The sequence below is a fragment of the Panthera leo genome, chromosome B3 (genome assembly GCF_018350215.1).
Source record: "Panthera leo isolate Ple1 chromosome B3, P.leo_Ple1_pat1.1, whole genome shotgun sequence".
Taxonomy (NCBI): domain Eukaryota; kingdom Metazoa; phylum Chordata; class Mammalia; order Carnivora; family Felidae; genus Panthera; species Panthera leo.
This window is the reverse complement of record NC_056684.1, coordinates 104,666,498-104,690,476: the sequence shown is the minus strand read 5'-3', so window position 1 is coordinate 104,690,476 and position 23,979 is coordinate 104,666,498. Positions and strand designations below refer to the sequence as shown.

At 39.9% G+C, this 23,979-nt stretch overlaps 1 protein-coding gene across 3 annotated transcripts in view; it reads left to right on the top strand.

Annotated features, from left to right (window-relative positions):
- ARMH4 (armadillo like helical domain containing 4) overlaps positions 1–23,979 on the top strand; it is a 126,484-nt gene that overhangs the window by 16,320 nt on the left and 86,185 nt on the right. For 2 of the 3 annotated variants that reach the window (XM_042943347.1, XM_042943348.1), the window contains exons 4-5: positions 34–246; positions 23,151–23,408. In XM_042943347.1, the coding sequence (XP_042799281.1) occupies positions 34–246; positions 23,151–23,408 (471 nt within the window). Of the gene's footprint in view, positions 1–33; positions 432–23,150; positions 23,409–23,979 lie in introns of those variants that run through there. The other variant, XM_042943349.1, reaches the window with a different exon arrangement.

The following is a 23,979-nucleotide window of genomic DNA, read 5'->3' as shown; positions in this document are numbered from 1 at the left end:
TTTGGGTCAAGTCCTATCTCTTGTGTTTGACAGATCTAATGGACACCATCACAGGGCCAAATGAGGAATTGTTCACACCAGTTATGGGCTCTCCAGTGACTCCGCCTGGAATATTGGAGGAAGCACCCAGCATTTTCCCAGCACTTTCTGATTCTGAGGCACCCTTTGAGACAAGAACCATTGTTCCATCCATTAGCCGTGTTAATACAGCTGCCTCATTTGGCCTGGAACAACTTGAATCTGAAGGTACCCATACATTGAAGAGAATCTTTTCTGTGACTGATTGAGTCACTGAGCAAATGTTGTTTTGAAGATTAAGGAGAATGTATTCCGTATGCAGTGTAGATCAGGGGTCAGTAAACTATGGCCTGGCCAAATCTGACCTGCCATCTATTTTTGTATGACCTGCAAGTTAAGAATGATCTTTACATTTTGAAATGATTGAAAAAAAATTAAAATGAGAATAATATTTTGTGACATGTAAAAGTTAAATAAAATTCAAATTTCAGTATTCCTAAATAAAGCTGTATTGGGACCCAGCTACACTTGTTCATTTACATATTGTCTGTGGCTACTTTTGTGCCAGATTAGCAGGGTTGAGTAGTTGTGACAGAGACTGAATGCCCACAAAGTATAAAACATTTATGATATGGCCCTTTACTGAAAAAGCTTGCTGGCCCCTGGTCTAGATCAATCGTTCTTAACTGTAGATGAACATTAGGATCACTTGGGGGAACTTTGAAAAAATCCTCATGCCTGATTCCTCCCTGTGATTCTGATTCAGTTGGTGTAGGATACGATCTGGTGTCCACATTTTGAAAGAGTGCTTTAGATGATTTAAAATCTGCCAGCTGGATTGAGGATATTTGTTTATAAGGAAAATCCAAGTTTCCCCACCAGATTTTCTTAGGTAGAAGTTTTAATGTGGGTTGTATTTTCACAGCACTGCTCTGGTTGTTAGTGCTGGGTTTTTCTTCTTTATGACCATCTCTGGGATGTTCATAGGATGCTGTACTATTTGGAGATGGGTAGTCTCTTTACCTGTTAAGACTGAGAAATTCATGCCAAATTATACTTTCCAAGACACTGGCTTTGAGCGTGAAAAAGATGCTCGGAGCACAGCTGTACATCCACAAACAAGAAGACTGGAAATATGATGAGAGGTCATTTAATTAATCAGCGTTTTGGCAGGCAAACAGCTTTTGGTTGGAAGTGCAGAATATCCAGAGATTTGTAATGCTGAGTTTCTAATCTAGAAGACAGGTAAGCTTTTGGGAACTAAATTATCTGTGGGTTTGATGCAGTAAAGACATAGGATGTGGTGTTATTTAATATTTTGTCTGCTGTATAGCAGGGAAGGTGGTTCATCCAGGTTTGCAGCAGACTCCCTCACAGACTTTCAGGGTAACACTGGCAGTTTTCTGGCAGAGAAACATGACGTTTTAGGAGTAGTGTGGAGAACTCCATAGTAGAAGGCTGGTTTAAGAAATGGATCAAAGCAAGCTCAGAGGCTGATAGCTCTTGCACTCCACATTGAGATAAAAACCGTATGACTTTGAGATTAATCTCATATTAGCTGTCTGCTCTCCTTGACGCCATCTGGAAAAATCAGGTTTCCCCAAATTAACCTGCGTTAGAGATGACAGCTTTACCCGGCAGGGCTCATTAAATCAGAGGGAAAAAAATATATTTGTGAGTAATCCATACTTGTGAAACTGCAATAATTTTCTAAATTTAGTAGATGATGGCAGTTGCGTTGAAATATGTGAGAATTTTCTTGACTTGCCTAAGATGTCCTGGAGTTTTAGTGCTTTTCTTCTACACAATTCAATTCCAGCTTCTTTTTGAGAATATATTTTTTCGGTTTTTGATCTAAATTATGATCCTTGTCAAGGCTTATGGAAGACCTTTTTGGTTTAAAAATACTCTGTCAGCTACATTGTTGGGCTTAAGATAGGGTTTTGAATAAGCACACCTTTTCTTCTAGAACCCAGGAAGTGCACAATGTATGTTTGATTAGTGTACATTAATAACATCACAATTAGTTTTATGTTGGTGCATCTACTTTTCTGGAAGCTGAAGTGACTACACGTATTTAAACAGAGAAACCTACTAGATTTCTGTGTGTGTTGGAGGCCTGTGGTTTCAAGGCATGTTTTTCCGCCTTGTCTTTGAGACCTTTGGGCGAAGGATTTTAATTCTATCATAGGGTTATACCCAGAGGAAGATAATGTATTCTTTAAAAAAACATTTTTTGGGGCGCCTGGGTGGCTCAGTCGGTTAAGCGTCCGACTTCGGCTCAGGTCACGATCTCGCGGTCCGTGAGTTCGACCCCGCGTCGGGCTCTGTGCTGACTGCTCAGAGCCTGGAGCCTGTTTCAGATTCTGTGTCTCCCTCTCTCTCTGACCCTCCCCCGTTCATGCTCTGTCTCTCTCTGTTTCAAAAATAAACGTTAAAAAAAATAAATAAAAAAAAAATAAAAAAATAAAAAAACATTAAAAAAAAAATGTTTATTTTTGCGAGACAGAACGCGAGTGGGAGAGGGGTGAAGAGAGAGGGAGACACAGAATCCAAAGCAGGCTCCAGGCTCTGAGCTATCAGCACAGAGCCTGATGTGGGGCTCGAACCCATGAACCGTGAGATCATGACCTGAGCTGAAGTCACACGCTCAACTGACTGAGCTACCCAGGCACCCTGAAGATAATTTATTTTTACTAGAACAGAGGGTTGTGTGCTACATCAAGTTACCTACCTTTCAAGTTTTAATCTCTGTGATGTGTTGACAAATGACATACAATTTTCCAGTTTAAAGATGTGTTTATTTAATTATATTATTAAATTTTTATATGCTATTTTAGTATCTTCTTTCCCACTAGGGGACAGAAGCATTTCTCCAGAGAATGGAGTATTTTTCTCAATGGGATATGGGCAAGACATGCCATTATTAGATACCAGACACCCAAGGAGCAACAACCTTTGTGGAAATTTCTGAATGTTTATCCTTTAGGGGATGATTAGGGGCTCAAACAAACCTCAAATTCTATCTACTTGGCCCCCTGTCTTCTTTGTCTCCTCCTTTACGGCTCTACAGCATAGTCACTGACTGTCTTTGTTTTCTAGGGCTGTCATAACAAAATACCACAAACTGGATGGCTTAAAACAACAAAACTTTATTCTCTTGTAGTTTTGGAGCCTGGAAGTCTGAAATCAAGGTGTAGGCAGGGTCATGTTCCTTCCAGTGCCTCTAGATGGGTAATCAGCCCTTGCCTCTTCTAGTTTCTGATGAGGCATTCCGTGGCTTATGGCAACATGATTGCAACCCCTGCCTCCATGTTCACGTGGCTGTTATACCTAAGTGTGACTGTGCCCAAATTTCCCTCATCTTACAAGGACACCAGCCACTGGATTAGGACTCACTCCAATAACTTCATCTTATGTTGATTGTATCTGCCAATAACCTATTTTCAAATAAGGTCACATTCACAAGTATGGCGGGTTTTGAATGTGTGTGTGTGTGTGTGTGTGTGTGTGTGTGTGTGTGTATTTATACATTTTATACATTTTATATATATATATTTATACACACACACAACACATATATACACACACACACACATACATATAGTGGGGATGCAGTTCAGCACATATCAGGGGTCTGTCTCTGAGAAGTTCACCAGGGGGTTCTGAAGGCAGATGTGCTCTGTCTCTGCAATATCCACTTGAGAGATGTGCATTTGAGAACAGGAGAAGTTGTGATGTGTTCTACATTTCTCAGTCTCTGAAGAGACTGCCTCTATATGTGCATTCCACCTTGTGCCTATTTTAGTAGGTTTTTTACCTTGTCAGCAAAAATAGTTTGATTTTTGAAGGGATAATGGTTTATCTGTCACCTTGCCTGACACACTTTAATTCCTTGTTTATTTATTTTATTTTTTTTTTATTTTAGGGAATCAGTGTTTTCAGGATGGTAAAAAATGCATTATACTTGTCTCAGGCATAACTCCACTAGGGCTGCATTCATCATTTTTAAAATACAAACATGCAAAAGTGTTCTAATTTTTTATTCAAAATAGCATAATGGCAAGTTAGTTGCATATATATAACTACATAAATTAATTTTTGGATATGATCTCTGTATAGGTTGATATCCTTTTATTGTTGAATATTAATGTCTTTCTCTGCTCCAAAATAGAAACTTAACAATTTCTGATTACTTATGAAAATTTACTTGGAGTTTTTTTAATCTTTAGAATATTTAGAATATTTTAGAATATTTTAACTGTAATATTTTAATCCTAATATCAAATGGACTAGGTCTTTCAATATTTCTTACCTAGGGAAATTTTGCTTTCTGTATTTTAGAAATCCAACTGAGGATATCCATTTACTCTGAATAAATCAGACTTACTTTAGTCTTTCTTATATTCCCACAGAAGATGGAAATTTATCTGTGCTGTAAAATTGTAACAATAATTCTGTACGGTGGAAGGTTGTTGCTTTAACAATTCAATATTCAGCAAAAAATCAATTGTGGGTTTATTTGTACCAAGAACTAGGTTTCTAAGTACCTGTAGGAGGTAAAAGTACAAAAACAAAGATTTCTTAGATCTTGTGATTAGGTTTTGGTAATCCTTCCTCACCTCTCCCACCCCCAGACTTCCTCCCTCACTGTTTGGAAGTCAGTATTTGAGCCTTCCAGCTAGTGGTAAATGGGAAACTACTTGGTGCTCACCATGGTGCTGACCAGACAGACTTGGGAACAGGATGAATTAGTTTAGATTCTCCCACGATGACTCTGGGTTAGCTTATTGCTCTTCTGCAAGAGAAGAAGAAATACCAGTGTCTCTGGGCTGATCTAACTGATCCTATTTAATGTCCTTGTGTAGGCATAATAGACTGAGTGTTGGGGCTGTATAATCCAGTGCTGTTATCCCAGACAGTTCCCATTTCCTCATGTTTCCAAAGGCCCATTTACTATCGGCTTCATGGAACAAACTCACAGTTATTGACTTGGTAGAGAATTACCTTTTTTTTGAAACTTATAATGTATGTTATATGTACATATGTAACATATTACCTTTTTTATCATATCAAGAGATTTTTAATTTTTAATATCAACAGGAACGTCCCATTTAACCTTTTTTTTAACATCTTGATTTTTTTAAAAGTAAGACCAAATATATCATTTAACTTTAGTTTTTTCTTTTCTGAGGTTTTTTCCTTCTTTTTGGAAGACCATTTTGGCTGCCCTTATATTTAGGTTTTTAAAAAACTGCATTTTTGACATCTTTTGCCAGTCAGGCAGCACATGTAGGACAGAAAGCTTCCACTGTTATGTCATTTGTTGCTTAATCTATTTTGGTGACATCCATTTTCCTGCTTTTGTGAGTGGTGTGTGTGTGTGTGTGTGTGTGTGTGTGCGCGCGTGTATTTAATTTCATGGATATTTTCTACATTCTTCTGAGAGCATTTCCATTATATATATGCAGCACCTTTTAATTTCCTCTGCTGAAGAGATAGTGGTGTTATCTCTCCTTTCTTATTCAGAGTTGCCAGTTCTGTCTCTGTTCTAGGATTCTCTCTACTGATAACCTAGAAATTTCAGATGAACGTGATGTTGGAAAAGTATGCCTTCACTCAGATGACTGATCGTTCTGGCAGTGTGGAGGACTCATAGTTGCTACCCTAGACAAGATGTTTTATTTTCTTTATTGGTCAGTCAGAAATGAATTGGGAAATACGTTCTTTAAGTGGCATTGTGGGAAAGTCTCAGAGATGCTTTTCTTTACTAGCTCCATTGAGGATGCTTAAAAACTCATGTAGAATTTATAGAAGTGTTTGCTCTTCACTTGCACTTAATTCACAAAATCAATATTTTTGATCTTCCCAGTATGCACTCCTTTTCAGAGAGTGTTTTGCTATTATTTTCTCAATTCTCATGTAACTTTTCAACTCAGAAGGCAGCTAGAATGGATGAATGAGAGAGTATTTAAAATCTCATCCTGAGGCTGTATTTATGAACCGAAGTGGATGTGATTTGCCTTTGGGTGCTGCTCATTGGAATCTGGAAGGAAAGATCAAGGAGAGGAGTAAATTTGAATTGTCTGTTACTTGTAATACTGCAGTGTGAGGTTAAGGATGGTCACTCTAACTGTGTTAAGAATGGATACAAGTTTTGGCTTTTGTTCTTGGAAATGCTTTGGATTTCATTTTCATTTCATTTTGTTTTTTTCAGTAACAAAGCCACTTAAATGATATGCAAATGGGGAAGATGAGGAAAAGAGTATTTGATGGAAAATGCCCTTTGTTGGATTTTTATTTTTAGTGGTGAATTGATTTGGTGAATTAAATGCTGAATTCTCCTCCCTGCCCCCATGCTTGTTCTGGCAAAAACAATGGGAATTTAATAAAAAACACCAATTTTATAACTCTATTAACATGAACACAGGAAATGTCTAATACTATTGCCATGTACATTAGGGAAGGATGAGCTTTTTTTTTTTACCTTGTTTTTATATGTGCATCGTTTTCACATATATTACATGTCAGATTACAAAACACAGAATTGCTGGTGATTTCAGTTATCGATTGTCTCTTATAGTAAGTCACTTTGTTGTCTTGTTCTGAAGTCCTCACACTTTCTCTGGTATTTATTATAGATCTCTGTTCTTAAGTACTGATATGTTGTTTAGGAATAGTATAGTAAATTACTTAGCACTCAGAATGGTCATCCCGTGTTTGCTACTACTAATGCTCATATAGCTAGTGGTATTTTAGAAATATTTAAAATCAATATTATGATGTATTACCACAAAGTTTGCTTACAAATTCTGCTGTTAAAGAAAGATAACTGACATTCATTCTGTTTTCTAGTATGCTTTCTTATCATAAGGAATTCATTTGTTGGTATAATTACAATTAAACAAACATTATTCTGGAGCTGATTTTTTCCATCCTTTTTTTTTTTTTGGACTCTTTGTTGCCCAGCACTAGAAAGTAGAAAGTTAGCACTGCTTGGTAAAGCTCTCAACCTTAGACACACATGAAATTTTACATCATGGCTCAGGATGACAAAAAGATTTAGCCCCATATTCAGAGGTTTTGTTCATTCATTTACATGCACATTTAGCAAGTATTTGTTTGGGAATTCAGATAATAAGAACAAATGGGAGTAGATCTTACATAAATGTTAGTAGAAGAGTTAAGACAGATACCTAAATAACAGAAATAAAAGGTAGAAGGTGGGACAGTATCATACAAAAAATTACATAAAAAAAAGGACTTTGAGAATTAAGAATGAGAGAGAGCTTAGCCCCAGTTAGAGAAATAAGAAATTGATATTTACGCTTGTGAGTCTTGTGTGTGTATGTGCATGGGATATTTGTGTGTATAGATTTGCATATATGTATATATATATTATATATATATATATAATATATATATACACACACATACACACACTCATTATTCTATTGATATTTAAAAAAAAATAAGCGATGACAAACCCCAAAATATGGAAAACATTGTAAAGGGTGGTGAATAGAAGACCACATACACCACACAAACAATCGGTTTATAGACATGTAATCCAGTGTATTTTTCTAATTTAGCTTATTGGTTTGATGAATTATTTTTTTTCCCTAATGTTTATTTTAGAGACAGAGAGAGAGAGAGAGAGAGAGCAAGCAGGGGAGGGGCAGAGAGAGAGGGAGACACAGAATCTGAAGCAGGCTCCAGGCTCTGAGCTGTCAGCACAGAGCCCCATGTGGGGTTCAGACTCACAAACCATGAGGTCTTGACATGAGCTGAGTCGGACGCTTAACTGCCTGAGCCACCCAGGTGCCCTTGATGAATTATTTCTTAAGAATAGTTTTTTAATAACAGAAGCAACTGCTTTTCAATGTAGAAGAGGCAACCAGGTGCTCAGTCTCAGGCTAACAAATAGTTGATTTATTGGAAGCTGTACCATGTCTCTCTTGAGGAGGATTTTCAGAATCCCAAGCAAAAGGATCCGTTCTGAGTGATTCATCTGGGCTCATACTCCAGACTGACAATCCCTCTGAGGACTGGTCTAAACAGGGCTTTGCACGTGTGGGGGTTTCGTGCAGTTGTTGAAGCAAACATGTAGCCTAAAACCACATAACAGGCTGTGGAGATTTCAAAGGCATTTCAGATGTTTGCAGAAAATTAAGGCACTTTTTTAAAGGCATGATCTTTCAGTATGAGGCTAGACATAGCTATCCTTTTACTGGTGTAAACAAGATAATTTTGTTGCATTGGAGTACAGGCAACACAAACCTTAGCAATGTATAAAATAATGTAAGGATATTATCAACTACACTTTATCAGGCTGTGTTCATAACCCTGAAGTTGTTTCGGCACCAGACTACCTCTTATCACTTAAGTGTATACATAACCCCAAAGGAAAAGATTAGAATAAAAATACAATGCATCAATTTGAATGGCCTTACAAGATTTAAAAAAAAAAAAAAATTTTTTTAACATTTATTTATTTTTGAGACAGAGAGAGAAAGAGAGCATGAACAGGGGAGGGTTAGAGGAAGAGGGAGGCACAGAATCTGAAACAGGCTCCAGGCTCTGAGCTGTCAGCACAGAGCCCGACGCGGGGCTCGAACTCACGGATCGCGAGATCATGACCTGAGCCGAAGTCGGACGCTCAACCGACTGAGCCACCCAGGCGCCCCAGCCTTACAAGATTTTAAGAATGTTCACACTTGGCAACATTGCATTTGTCTTCAAAGATTTACATTGATTCTGCCTTAATTTACCAGTGCCTTTTCTTCTTCGGTCATACTACCTCTGTGTACGTTGTGTGATATCTCTAAACAAAATAATCTATGGAAATTTCTTCTATAAAAAATGTGTAACGAATCTCCAATTTTTTTTTAAATTTATTTTTGATTAAAAAGTTTTTTTGATGTTTATTTTTGAGAGATACACACACACAGAATCCGAAGCAGGTTCCAGGCTCTGAGCTGTTAGCACAGAGCCTAAGGCGGGGCTCGAACCCACAATCTGTGAGATCATGACCTGGGCTAAACTCGGATGCTAAACCAACTGAGCCACCCAGGTGCCCCAAATCTCCAATGTTTTAATAGAAGAAGGAGATTCTCCAGGTGGGCAGAGGGTCTGATACTGCTTCCTCGATTTTCTCAAGGTACCTGCTTCACATGTTCTGTGAGGGGTCCTATTTCTATTAAAACTCTAGCTCGAGCATAGATGAAAACCCTCTCACTTGTTCCAACTGAAATTAGTAGAATTTTTAAAAAGATTCGGCTCAAACCTAAAGGAACATAAACCAAATAAACCAAGAAAATAAAAGAAACACAAAGTGAATTAGGCTCACAAGGTACAAATTTCTCTCTGATCTTACCTTAGCTAATAAGCTCTCAGGACAACCAGGCCCTGACCCATTCCACACTCTGAGAAGGTTTTTTATATTCTGTACCCAAAATACTAGAATAATTTTCAAGCACCTTGCTGGGCTTTCTGGCTACTCAGCTCTTGGCTTGTTTGCTATACAAGGGGTAGCTTCTTTTTTTGTCTTCCTCACCCCTGCCCCCACATGGAAGAGCCAAGGCCAAGATGTAAAGTATCTCTGGGGCCCACCACCAAGTAGGGAATCCCCAATCCCACATCCATATTATCTGTCCTGCTTTGCAGGTTGAAGGACACACTTTCCATCCCTGGGCAAATGACAGCCAGACAACTGTCATGATTGACACCATCCCACCCTTACGAGGAAAGTCCATCTCTGTTAAAAGCATGGTATGATTGATGTCTAGGCAGTGCAAGACTGTTCTCAACATACAAGAAATATACCTGTATGATAATAGGCTCACTCTATCACATCCTGTAATAAATAATACTTAGTGCTATGCTACTCTGTAAACAGAATGCAATGGAGTTCAAGGTGACAGAGGACAGGAAGGAGACATAGAAACAGTTAAGCCTAAACTCATCCTCCTTAGGGGCCTCTCAGACCGCCTAGCCTACAGCGAAGAGCAGTACAGACTAGTGGATAATAGCTCTGGTTCTGGTCTTACATGGACAGTCTATGTTCAAGTCTTAGCTCCATGATGAATGAGCGTTGTGATATTGACCAAATTGTTTAATTTCTTTAGACTTCAGTTTTCCTATCTGTGTATGGGAGGGCTATTGATGTTCCTATCTCTTGCTGTAAGAATAAAATGAGGTCTTGCATGTAGTAAATACTTACTTGACCTGGAGTAAATGCATAATAAATATGAGTATTTTACATCATTTGTCAATTAAAATTACATATCACTTATCATGCACTACTATGTATTAATTGTTACAATGAGATATTCACATCCTCTCCATGCAACCATGGGACAGGGGCCAGGTGGACATTGTAAGTAAGCAAAGAGGAAGGCACCTAAAACAGCAGGGAGTGTTGAGTGTGGTGTGGTGGGATCACACTCCCTCTGATCCAGACAGATCTTGTTTGTATTGTTGCCAGGAGAAGTATGTGAGCTCGGTGATGCCAGATCTTGGAAGTTTTTCAGGATAAGCTGAAAATTTTGATTTTTATGTGAAATATTCTGATTTTTATTTTTATTTTATTTTCCTTTTTAAAATATTTTTATTTTTTTAATGTTTATTTATTTTTGAGACAGAGAGAGACAGAGCATGAACGGGGGAGGGTCAGAGAGAGAGAGGGAGACACAGAATCTGAAACAGGCTCCAGGCTCCGAGCTGTCAGCACAGAGCCTGACGCGGGGCTTGAACTCACGAACCGCAAAATCATGACCTGAGCCAAAGTCGGATGCTCAACCGACTGAACCACCCAGGCGCCCCGAAATATTCTGATTTTTAAAGCATTAGCAATCAATTCACATGTTTACCTATCCTGTTTCATTTTTATTAGTATGCATACCCAAAAAAGAGTCTCTCTTCCTCATTGATCATCAGTTTGTGCTCTTAGATGAGTTCTTCAGACCTCCTTAAGGGCGGATGGACAGGGTCTGATCCTTCTGTCCACATTGGCCTGTAGGTACCAGGCATTGGGTAAATGATTAGTGATGGAGTGTATGGTTTAAGGACCATTATCTTGTTTAATTGACGCGCTTGCTACTTGTCCTGCTTGTTGTTGTTATCATTTGAAATCCAGGGCTTATTCTGGGTCTGAAGTTGAACACTTTTTATGTGAATGAAGAAGTGGTTGCCAGTTATATTCTGCTAGACATTCAGTGGGAATTTGTTTAGATTTCTGGCATCCCATTGTGGGGTCGAACATTTTTCATTTCCTTTCATTGGAATGCATACCAGCATCTGCACTCAGGCAGGTAAGAGGGGATTCAATAAACTTAAATGATTCTTTAAATCCACTTTGGGAAGCCAGAGCTGGAAGTTCTTAAGTTCTCTGGGGTTCATGTCGTTAGTAAGCTTAATAATATATATATTGTGTATATATTCTATTCTATATATCCAGTATTACATGATAAAATGTAAAAGCAATTAGTTGGCAGGAATATTTAAGATTTTAGAAATGTATTGGAATCCTATAAATTTTGAGTCATCTTAACGTTGGGAGCTGCTGAATTTGGTGGATATTATTTCAGAAGCTGCTGGGGTTCCTCAACCCCTTACGATACCAGAGAGCCATCTGCTGGAGATTTGTTTCATATCCTCAAAACAAGTTTAAGTTTTCCTTTTCTGGCTTTTAAGTTTTCTACCCAACTTTATGCCCCAGTTAAAACATCTGGAAACTAAAAGCAGGGTCATCCAAAGTGCATCAGTCTTTTACTGTGGAAACCATTGTGTTACAGTGGCTTTTGATTATATTTGCATAGGGGTTGCCAGGAAAACACACGCCAACAAATGTTTCTTCTTTTAGAAATATCTCACTGGGATGTGTCCGAATCACTCCCTTTAAGGGGGAGGCAGGAGAAAGACTAATAGGTACTCAGCATCTGCCCAGCCAAGCCACCCTGTTCTCCCCACCCCCCCACCCCGCCCCCATTCGTTCTTTTCTTCCTGGGCTCTAATTTGTTTACCTTAGGATTAATGTTAAACTTTGCGAAGGAAATAAAAGGGCCATTAAAAAGAGAAGTGTGACGCTTAAAAGACGATGATTCAGACTGATGACTGCTATTTCAAAGAGGCAGGAAGTGCAGGCGAGATCCTCTTCTTCCTGTAAATCAAAGAGAGACAGTTTAGGTTGGGTAGAGTATTACTGCTGGGGTTCTTCCTACCTCCATTATTGGGGTGATGTAGTCTCAACCAAGGTTCTCTTTGACTCATTAGTAATACTCTGGGGATGCTAGCTACATCTCTAGCTTCTGGAAATCCAAAAATGTCTAAACTGTGACAAAGATGGAATGAGAGACACTGAGGACCTTTGGTGGCAGCTGCCTATTAAATTAATGGGGACTAGACTTTGTAGCAGAGTGAGATCACTCAGGCTGCGACCATGGGGTGACTTTTCTCCCATATGTCCTATTTGATTTCATGGAGAGTTAACCCATGGTTCTGGTCCTGAACAAAATTAAAACTCTTGGTTGTGATAACCTTAGGCAGAAGTGTTTGCAACAAATCAAACAGGCCTGACTTAGACAAAAATTCTGGGTTTAATAAAGCCGTTTGAGGCTGTGCTCCGATATTTAAGCATGCAAGGCAGTTACAACACTAGCTCTGTAGGGCTGTAAGGAAAACAAAGCTTATCAATCTTGCTTTCTGTTGAGCCAACAGTGTAAGCTTAGGGGATAATGCCTGGCAAGCATTTCTTCCTTCGGAAGAAAACCCCCATGTAAGTTCGAAGTATTGTTATGGCTTATAAAATAGCTGTTAAGAGAGTCTGTCAGAGAGTGGCCAGACAGATGAACTTGGCTTAGAGAGGATACTGTCTAGACAGATTTTTATTTTTTCCTCTCTGCTACTTGCAATAGGACATTTCTCTGTTGAAGTTGTGGACACACTACTTAATATCATCAGGCATCTCTTAGCCATGTGGCACTTACCTGACATCTCCGTTTAATGTTTCACAGCTTTCATTTTACAGCTTCAGCTCGCCTCAAGCCCAACAATGAGAAATTGAACCAGGTCGCATCCCTGTTGCACACTGAGCTGTCTACTCTCCAAACACCTATGTTTGTTCTTTTTGGCTGACACCTGAGTCAGTGTTTCACGGTGGTTAGGTGTCACAGTTTTTGACAGTGGACATAATCAGCAAGTGACTTGATCTTAGTAAGAATACTATGGAAAAATCCATTAGCTTCATGGCAAGGAACCTCAGTCAGTGCCTGACGGTGCATCTTGAATTCAGTTCAATGCTGATGCTGGTTCAGCGAGAGTGAATGAGGATTTACATAATGTGTGTCACGTGCTTGGGAGTGGGAACAGTGAGAAGTTGTGGGAGGATATTGTCTGTCACTAGAGGTCGTTACTCAGAAACTGTCATTACTGCCCCCTTGGTGGCGGTTCGCGTCACTGCGATTGTTTGGTATTAGGAAGTAATCAGTGTCAAGTCAGCCTGGGATTAAGGAAGTGCCAATTGCCAGGATGCATTTTCCGTTCCAGGTCACACAACGAGAAGAAATTCTCAGGCTGAACTCTGTGAACCTTCCCTACCTGGACTGCAGTGTTTTCTCAGGGATTCTCAGGGCAAACAGAACTTTAAGTCTTTGATCACTGTGACTGGGTATCTGTTAACATACGGTAAACCGAGAACGGTTGCTTCTTTTTAGAGGTTCGTGTTTTTCTTTTTCTGTTATTTTAACAGGAATACTTGTGTGCGCATGTTTTACATTGACCTACATACTTATTTAGGATTCAGGTAAACGAAAATAAAATTTTAGGTGTAACAAAATTACAAAATTCAGAAAGTATTACCCTATAACTTTTGAATACAGCTTGGTTGTGTTATTTGAATGAGTTCTTCCTTTAGATTTCGTTCTTTGGATCAGGGATCCTGTTATTGTTTTTGGCACAGTTTTATTTGCTGAACGTTTATTTCATGTCATTGCCCTTTGCAATCAGAGGTGTTCACGACATCCTTGTTGCTCTTGGGTGTAACTAGTTGAAGGCCTGGCTGAAATACAGATGACTGTCTCTTTAGTTTTTATGAATGGAAAGTGAATGCGTAAACTGCGGTTTGCTTTGCACCTGTTCTCATATGTTCTTACATGTTGCCTTTGTGCTTGCTGCAGGATTATTCAGAGGAATGTGTTCCTGTTTATTGATTGTTACTCTGTGTATCTTTAGATCTAGGCAGTTGTTAAAAACCTGGATCTAACTCATTGTTTATGCATTCATTCGTCTGTCTATCCATTCAACAAATACTTCGTGAGCATTGCTGATTGCCAAGCACTGTGCTCCTCATTGGTGCCACAACAGAGGACAAGACTATCCTTCCTTTATCCGGTGGTTTTCCACCTTTCTGCGTCAAACTGCAATAAAATACATTACTTTGGTAATATTAGGAAAGGTGATCATGCCTTTCTTTGTTACCGATTTGTAGGAGTAGTCACTGTTCCATGGGAAATTGTAGCAGGGTACCAGTGACATACTACTAAAGGTGTTTAGCAGCTACAAAAATGATTGTAGGGGCGCCTGGGTGGCTCAGTCGGTTAAGCGGCCGACTTTGGCTCAGGTCATGATCTTGCGGTCCGTGAGTTCGAGCCCTGCGTCGGGCTCTGTGCTGACAGCTCAGAGCCTGGAGCCTGTTTCAGATTCTGTGTCTCCCTCTCTCTGGCCCTCCCCCGTTCATGCTCTGTCTCTCTCTGTCTCAAAAAAAATAAACATTAAAAAATTAAAAAAAAATGATTGTAGAGTCCTACAAAATAAGAACATTGTCTGGTGGACAAAGATAACTAGGAAATAAGGTTAGACTAAAAGAGAACTCTCACTCTTCCTCCTGTCTTCTCTGCATGCTTCCTGAAACTTCCTTTTTCTAGAGCTGTCTTGTCGGGCTTGCTACATAAGTCCTCAAGTATGAAAAGTGACAAATCGTAAACCTTATAAGTTCCTTTGTGTTTTGAAGGGGGGAATGGGTGGTACAAGGAGAAGGCTTTCCTCTCTTATCCCCCACCGCAGTCAGGGGCCCTCTTTTTTTTCCAGTAGAAATTGTATGCTACTCAGTGTTTCTGGAGAGAGCATTCCTCCAAGAGAATACTCTGATGTGGTGTATACAACTCATGTCGGGCATTTCGGGACAGGAAGAAGGGGAAGGAAGGCTCTACCAGGGTGTGTGAGTGGAGGAGAGACTATGAGACACGTTGACCTAGGCAATGTCACTGAAATCACATTTTGAAGGTAGTGACCTTCTCGTTGGCCTAGACTTGCTTACATGCATCTCTCTTTTTAGGATGTGAAAGCATGGAGTAAGATGACTTCTGAGGTCCTTTTCATTATGTTATAGCTCTGTGCTTTATTTTGTCTGACTTTGTTGAGGTATAGTTGACAGATAAAGCTATAAGTAAGATATTTAGAGCGTATAATATGGTGATGGTACACATAACATTGTAAAGGGATTCCCACCATTGGATTGATTAACACTTTCATCACTTCACATATTTACTCTTTTTGTGTGAGGACATTTAAGTTTTACTCTCTTAGCACATTTCAATGATATAATACAGTGTTATCAACTATTGTCAGCACATTATACATTAGGCCTTTGGACCGTATTCATCTTAGAGCTGAAAGTTTGTACCCTTTTGCCAATCTCACCCTATTTTCTTTATACTCTAGCCCCTGGCAACTACTTTTCTACTTTCTGTTTTTGTGAGTTACACTTAAAAAAAAATTTTTTTAGATTCCACCTATAAGTGATAGCATGTAGTATTTGTCTTTCTCTGTCTGACTTATTTTTTTAAAAAAATTTTTGATGTTTATTTATTTTTGAGGGGGAGAGAGAGAGAGAGAGGGAGGGAGGGAGGGAGGGGCAGAGATACAGGGAGACACAGAATCAGAAGCAAGCTCCAGGCTCTGAGTTGTCAGCACAGAGCCTGACGTGGGGCTCGAACTCATGAACCGTGAGATCATGACATGAGCAAAGTCAGATGTTTAACTGACTGAGCCACACAGATGCTCCCCTGACTTATTTCACTCAGCATAATGCCCTTCAGTTTCATCCACATGGCAAATGACAGGATTTCCTTCTTTTTAAAGGTTGAATAATTTTCTGTTATATGTATATCACATCTTCTTTATCCATTTGTCTGTTAATGGGCACATAGGTTGTTTCCATGCCTTGGCTATTGTGAATTATGCTGCTATGAACACAGGAGTACAGATACCTCTTTAGGATAATGATTTTGTTTCCTTAGGATATATACCCGGATTTGGGATTGCTGGATCATATAGCTCTATGCTTTTTAAAAATTTTTTTTTAACATTTATTTATTTTTGAGACAGAGAGAGACAGAGCATGAACAGGGGAGGGGCAGAGAGAGAGGGAGACACAGAATCTGAACCAGGCTCCAGGCTCTGAGCTGTCAGCACAGAGCCCGACGCGGGGCTCGAACTCACGGACTGCGAGATCATGACCTGAGCCGAAGTCGGACGCTTAACCGACCAAGCCACCCAGGCACCCCCATATAGCTCTATGCTTTAAGGAGCAGGGATTAACTGAGCCCATTGAGGGCCAAGTAGAAGTTGTCCTTGGTAGGTGATAGTGGTCAGTGGTCAACAGTTCAATGATGAGAGCTGAAAACTCAGGGCTCGTTGCTCTGGTTTTGTCTTTGTGTTCCTAGGGGATTAGTTTCATGTTGTCAAAATCATTCCATCAAGTACAGCTCTTTTAGGTTTGTGGAAAGGAAAGGTAGCTAAAAGTGATTTTATAGTGCTTTAAAAATAAAGAAATGTTCTTTTTGGCCTATGATCAATTTCCGTGTACAGGAGGAAGGTCAGTGAAGCCACCAAATAGTTTTGATGATCCCTGATAATTTTCTCCAAATTCCAAGGAACCCATGCTTTTTCTTTGCTTTAAAAATTTTTTTAATGTTTATTTATTTTTGAGAGAGAGACACACACAGAGACAGAGCATGAGCAGGGGAGGGGCAGAGAGAGAGGGAGACACAGAATCCAAAGCAGGCTCCAGGCTCTGAGCTGTTAGCACAGAGCCCATGCGGGGCTTGAACTCACAAACTGTGAGATCATGACCTGAGCTGAAGCCAGATGCTTAACTGACTGAGTCACCCAGGCGCCTCTCCATACTTTTTCTCTATCCAATTTCTTCCTCGGCTTCTCTTTAATTAGAGTCCCTGGTCCATATCCTCTCCCCCCCCCCCCCCCCCTTCCAGCTTTACTGGAAGTATGTGAGTTTAAGGTGTACCACATGATGATTTGATACACTTAACATGTTGCAAAATGGTTACCCAAGAAGGTTAGTTAACATTTCCATCTCCTCACATAATTAACTATTTTTTGTGGTGATAGTATTTAAGATCTACTGTCATAATAATTTTCAACTATGTAATACGATATTTTTTTTAAATGTTCATTTATTTTGACAGAGAGAGAGAGAGAGCGAATGAGCAAGCACAAGCATGAGTCGAGGAGGAGCAGAGAGAGAGAGAGAGGGAGAGAGAGAATCCCAATATAGGGCTCGATCTCATGAACTGTGAGATCATGACCTGAGCCCAAATCAAGTTTAACTGACTGAGCCACCCAGGCTCCCCTGCAGTATTGCTAATTATCGTCACCGTACTGTACATTAGATGCCCAGAACTTATTTGTGTTATTGTTGGGAGTTTGTACCTGGTCCATCTTTAGCCACTCCCTTCACACACAACCAATCATCTCCTTTCCCCACCCCTCCCCCACTAAGCTCTCCTCCCAAAATCTGCTGCTTGGTAAATCTGCCTACTCTACCCCTCCACACAGGCCTGAAGCCAAGCAACCGAACGTGGCTGGAGAAAAACACAACCGTCTTAACATGTCTCACTTTGAATTTATGATGCCGCATCTCACGTGGGCCCACAGGGCTGCCTGCCAGTCCTGCCACATTTTCCAGGGGAATTCACTGGCCCGTTTTCCACGATGACTATTTCACACTTTCAAACCACCAACATTTCTTTTTTTTTTTCTTCTTAGTTTCTCATTTGACTGAGAAAATAAAAGAAAGATGAAGGCAACTCTCACATGTTCCCACCAGCAGATCTATCCTTCTGCCTATACCTGTGCCCACTGCGGTGGAGGGTGTGTGGGAGCCGGCCCGTGCGCTGGATCCCATCCCTTCCCAGTGTTGGCACGGAAGGCAACCTTACATAGTGGCCACCATGGGCGAGGCTTAGTTCTGAGTGCTTTAGGTGTTAACTCAAGCTGAGGCACAGTAACTTGTCCCGAATCCCACAGTCATGGTACGTTTGTGTGGCTCAAGTCCACGTATGCAACCACGCTGCCACACCTCGTCTCCAGACATTCTTCCAGCAGCTCTCTCCCCTCCCTCCTGAGTTGTCAATAGCCCCCGCTCTGCCAGATCTTACCCAGCAAGTTATAAGCAAATTCTAGCATCTCCTATTTTAAGCTACCTTGGACCCTGCATCTCTCTCCGGCTACCCCCTTCTGTCCCTGCTCTTTTTTTCAAAAAATTTTCATGCGCTTTTTTTTTCTTTTCTTTTTTTTTTTTAGTATTTGTTGCATCTACTGTCTTTTTTTCTAATTTTCTCTTCAACCACTCCTGTCTGGCTTTTATCCCTGTCATTCCACGCAGACAACTTGTGTCAAGTCACTAATCACCTCCAAAGTGTCAGAGCCAGAGGTAATGTCACTGACAGAATTCTCAAATTCGTACTCAGGCCCTCAGAAAGGTTTTAGTCCTTTGGTTCCCTTGATACCGCACTCGTTTTGGTTTTTCTCCTACCTTAGTGGTCACTTCTTTGCTGGATCCCCCCTCTGTTGGCCAACTTCTAACTCAGGGCTTGGTCTGGATCACGTTCCCTTTTCCCTTTTGCCACACTCATTCTCTTGGTGATCTCAACCAGTCTCAAAGCTGTCAATACCATTGCTTTTTTTTTTTTTAATTTAATTTTTAATTTTTTTAAAACTTACATCCTAATTAGTTAGGGTATAGTGAAACAATGATTTCAGGAGTAGATTCTTTAATGCCCCTTACCCATTTAGCCCATCCCCCCCCTCCCACAACCCCTCCAGTAACCCTCAGTTTGTTCTCCATATTTATGAGTCTCTTCTGTTCTGTCCCCCTCCCTGTTTTTATATTATTTTTGATTCCCTTCCCTTATGCTCATCTGTTATGTCCTCATATGAGTGAAGTCATATGATTTTTGTCTTTCTCTAATTTCACTCAGCATAATACCCTCCAGTTCCATCCACGTAGTTGCAAATGGCAAGATTTCATTCTTTTTGATTGCCGAGTAACACTCCATTGTGTGTGTGTGTGTGTGTGTGTGTATATATATATATATATATATATATATATATATACCACATCTTCTTTATCGATGGACATTTGGGCTCTTTCCATACCTTGGCTATTGTTGATAGTGCTACCAAAAACATTGGGGTGAAATGTGCCCCTTCGAAACAGCATACATGTATCCCTTGGATAAATGCCTAGTAGTGCAATTTCTGGGTCATAGGGTAGTTCTATTTTTAGTTTTTTGAGGAACCTTCGTACTGTTTTCCAGAGTGGCTGCACCAGCTTGGATTCCCATGTGAATATCATTTCTAAATTGATGACTCCTAGATTTCTATCTCTAGCTTTGATCTTTACAAGGCTTCTGGCGTTTCCATTTGGAAGTCATAGGCATAGCAATCACATAATTAATCTGTTTCAGATAAAATTCTTGATTTTGCTTTTTACCCTTCAGTTCCAAGCTTTAATAAAGTGAGACCTTCCTTCCACATCCCACATCATAATTATCAGCAGGACTCTCTCTACCTTCAGACTGCCTTCACATTACATCCTAAATCTGACCATCTCTTCCAACATCCCTTGTCCAAAGCACTGTCATCTTATCCCCTGCGTTTTGAAATAGCCTCCTAATGGGTCTCTTTGCTAATTTGAAATAGCCTCCTAATTTGTTTCTTGCTCTGATATAGTCTGTTTTTTACCCTGCAGTCAGTCATTGCTCATAAATATATATCAGATCTGGCCCCTGCCTACCCCCTCACCTCATTTCCTGTCCCTTCCTGCTTCCTGGGACCCAGTCTTTGTCATTCTTTGAACACAGCACACATCTGCCCCAAGGCTTTTGTTTTTGCTGCTCCTTCTATTCTCTGCTACTGGGAATGCCCTTCCTGTAGATATTGACCTAAATTAAAGAGTATTAATTATTTTGGTATAATCTCTTTTCAAACTTTTCCTTGATCTCCCCTCCAAAAAAGCAGGGACTGGAACTTTCCATCTTCTTTTCATTTTTTTAAAAAAAATGTTTATATATTTTTGAGAGAGGGAGAGGGAGAGAGAGAGAGAGAGAGAGAGAGAGAGATGGAGAATCCCAAACAGGCTTCTCACTGTCAGTGCAGAGCCCAACGTGGGGCTCGAACTCACAAATCATGAGATCATGACCTGAGCCAAAATCAAGAGTCAGATGCTCAACTGACTGAGTCACCCAGACACCCCTTCTTTGCAGTTTTAATCAGAGTGTAATGTTGTATTATGTATCTGTTTGCTGTGTATCCCCTTGAGTGCGTATCAGCTCCGTGAAGGCAGAGACATTATTGCTTTATTCCTAGTGCCTGGAACTAGGTGCTTGATAAATATTCAATTTTTGGAATAGTGAGAGGTATTAAGTCCTACAAAGATAAGGGATATATAAGAATGAAAAAGATTAGGTGTAATATTTTTTAAAAGTTAAAAAAAAAAAACCTGTAAATGATAGGTGAAAAGGAACGTGCATGGAGAAAATTGTCTAGAAGCAGAAAAAGAGAGCTCAGAATTCCTGGGTGGCTCTAATCTTCCCTCTTCCCTTCTCCACCATCCCGGGAGAGTTCCCTGTTGCATAACTGCCATGTCAAGAGCCAAGAGAAGAGATCAAGGGGAAGGCCTTCAGTGAAGCTTCAGGGACTTCAGGGGTGCATCCATGGTGAGGGTGGGCCTCAGAGTATTCTTAGGAAATTAAAATTGGTGAAACAAAGTAAAATTGGGGATCTTATGTTTCCTAAACCTACTCCTCTTGAAGCACTGAATGTGACAAATTGTGAATTTAACTCTTATGATGATGGTAACCACAATGATTTTTTTTTTCAAGTGGTGCTTTTCTGACTGTCTTTGATCAATATCCTATTTCCTAATCTCCTTTAAAGTTGGAATGAGAATAATTGATGTAATTGTTTCCAGCTCCTTGGGTTACTCCTCCAAAAGGAGCCAGGAGTGGTATATATACCTCTCACTTAACATGTTGTGAATTCTACTCACTGATGGGGAAGAAGAGTAGAAGGAAAATTGTGCCAAAGTAATCAATTCTTTTGTTTAGTATTATAAGATATGAAAGGATTGGGACATTCCCTTTAAATCCTGTTAGTATTTTAGTATACTTTTCTAATGGGCAAGGCTTTTCTCTTTAATTGGAGTCTGGTTGACACACAATGTTACATTAGTTTTAGGTGTACAACATGGTGATGCGACAAGTTTATATGTTGTGCTGAGTTCACTACAAGTGTAGCTATCACCTGTCACCATACTACACTATTACATACCATCGACTGTGTTTCTTCTGCTGCACCTTTTATCCTTGTGACTTATTCATTCCATAACTGGAAGCTTCTATCTTCCATTCCCTTTCACCCCTTTTGCCCACTTCCCATCCTTTTTCCTTCTGACAACTATCAGTTTGTTGTCAGTATTTATGGGTCTGTTTCTGCTTTGTTTGTTTATTCATTTGTTTTAGTTTTTAGATTCTACACATAAGTGAAATCATATGGTATTTGTCTTTCTCTGCTGACTTATTTCATTGTGTCTGCTGGCATAATACCCCTTAGGTCCATCCATGTTATTACAAATGGCAAGATCTCATTCTTTTTTATGACTAATATTCCATAGTGTGTGTGTGTGTGTGTGTGTGTGTATACACCCCACATCTTCTTTATCCATTCTTCTATCCATGGATAGATGTTTCCATATCTTGGCTATTGTAAATAATGCCGCAATAAACATAAGGGTGCATAAATCTTTTTGAATTAGTGTCTTTGTTTTCTTTGGGTAAATATCCAGTAGTGGAATCACTGGATCGTATGGTATTTATATTTTTAACTTTTTGAGGCATCTACTTACTTTTTTCCACAGTGGCTGCACCAATTTGCATTCCCACCAACAGTGCACAGGCTTATTTTTTCTTCACATCTTCAACAACATTTTTATTTATTGTCTTTTTGATTCTAGCCATTCTCACAGGTGTAAGGTGATATCTCATTGTATTTTTATTTGCACTTCCCTGATGATGAGTGATGTTGAGCATCTTTTCATGTGTCTGTTGACCATCCATATGTCTTCTTTGGGAAAATGTCTATTCAGGTTTTCTGCCCATTTTTTAACTGGATTATTTGTCTTTTTGGTGTTGAATTATACACATTTTTAAATATATTTTAGATATTAACCTAATGGGGAAATCTTTAATGACCTGCAGAAAACAGGGAAGGGATATTCCCTACCTTTGTACATGTAAATATGACCCATAAATATTTATATTACCTGAACTTTGACTCCAAATAAACATGCTGCATAACAATTATCTGACATAGCTGTGATTTTGAAAGTTTAAAACATAGGTATATGGTGAGCAATAATCCTGCGGTGCTCACATCGCCCAACTTTAGCTATAAAATTTGTATTATTATTATCAACATCATTATTATTATTATTTTAGAAAGAGAACATGCAGTCAGGAGGGGAGGGAAGAGAGAAGGAGAGAGGTAGAGGGAGAGAGAGAGAGAGAGAAAGAAAGAGAGAGAAGGAGAATCTTAAGCAGATTCTATGCTCAGCATGGAGCCCAACACAGGGCTTGATCTCACAACCCTGGGATCATGACCTGAGCCAAATTCAAGAGTCAGGCGCTTAACTGACTAAGCCACCCAGGCGCTCCTAAAATTTGTTTTAAAAGGTCAAGCACAGTTATTTTGTAGTGTTTGGGTCATTTCAAAAGATTCATATGTAGGCACTTACTGTGTTCCTTTATGTTTCTTGTTGGTTTCTTTTTTTCTAGAGGGAGAAGAAGATGAGGATGAAGAGGATGAGGAAGAGGAAGATGAAGAAGAGGAAGATGAGGAGGAAGATGAAGAAGATAAAGATGCAGAGCCCCTGGATGAGAGCTTGGATGGTGATGCTGAGCTGCTGGGGTTTACTCTCCCTGGCGTCACGTCTCAGGAACCTGGTTTAGAACAAGGAAACCTGGGCCCTTTGGAGGGAGCTACCTACCAGGTGCCAGACGCCATCGAGTGGGAGCAGCAGAATCAGGGCCTGGGTAAGAGGCATGCGTGTTTCCCTTTTCCAACTCCCTGTCCTTCTTTTATTTTTCTAAGGTGGCAGCTTGCTTTCTTGGCATCGATTACGGGGCAGAATGGATTTTCTGGTTATGTTTATGGGTGGTTCATTTCAGAAAAAGTTATCACTTTCTTTTTATAGGTTTATATTTAGTGCTGTTAAATAGCCAGGCTCCAAACAGTCTCCACTAAGAGCACAGTTACCTAATTTTTGGAGGGAGTTCCATTTCTTTCCTTCCCAGCTGGAAGACAGCTATAGGTTTTGGGAGGACTTCCAAATGGGGAGGGATGTGAGTAACCAGCGTGCTGAACAAGCAGCGTGAATGGTCTGAAGTCAGAAAACAAATACGTGGGGTTACCTTCTGTCCCTGTAGAATTTGGTGCCTAGCGGAAATTCCTCCCCCACTTCTGTGTGAGCTTTTCACAGGCCTGTCACTTTGCTGTATTCTTATGGCTGCATTCCGTTGTCAGACAGTCTCTGTTCAGCAGCCAGCGTCTGGACACCCGTGTGGTCGCTGTCTCTTGGGTACAGCCCAAATTATCAACGAGAGG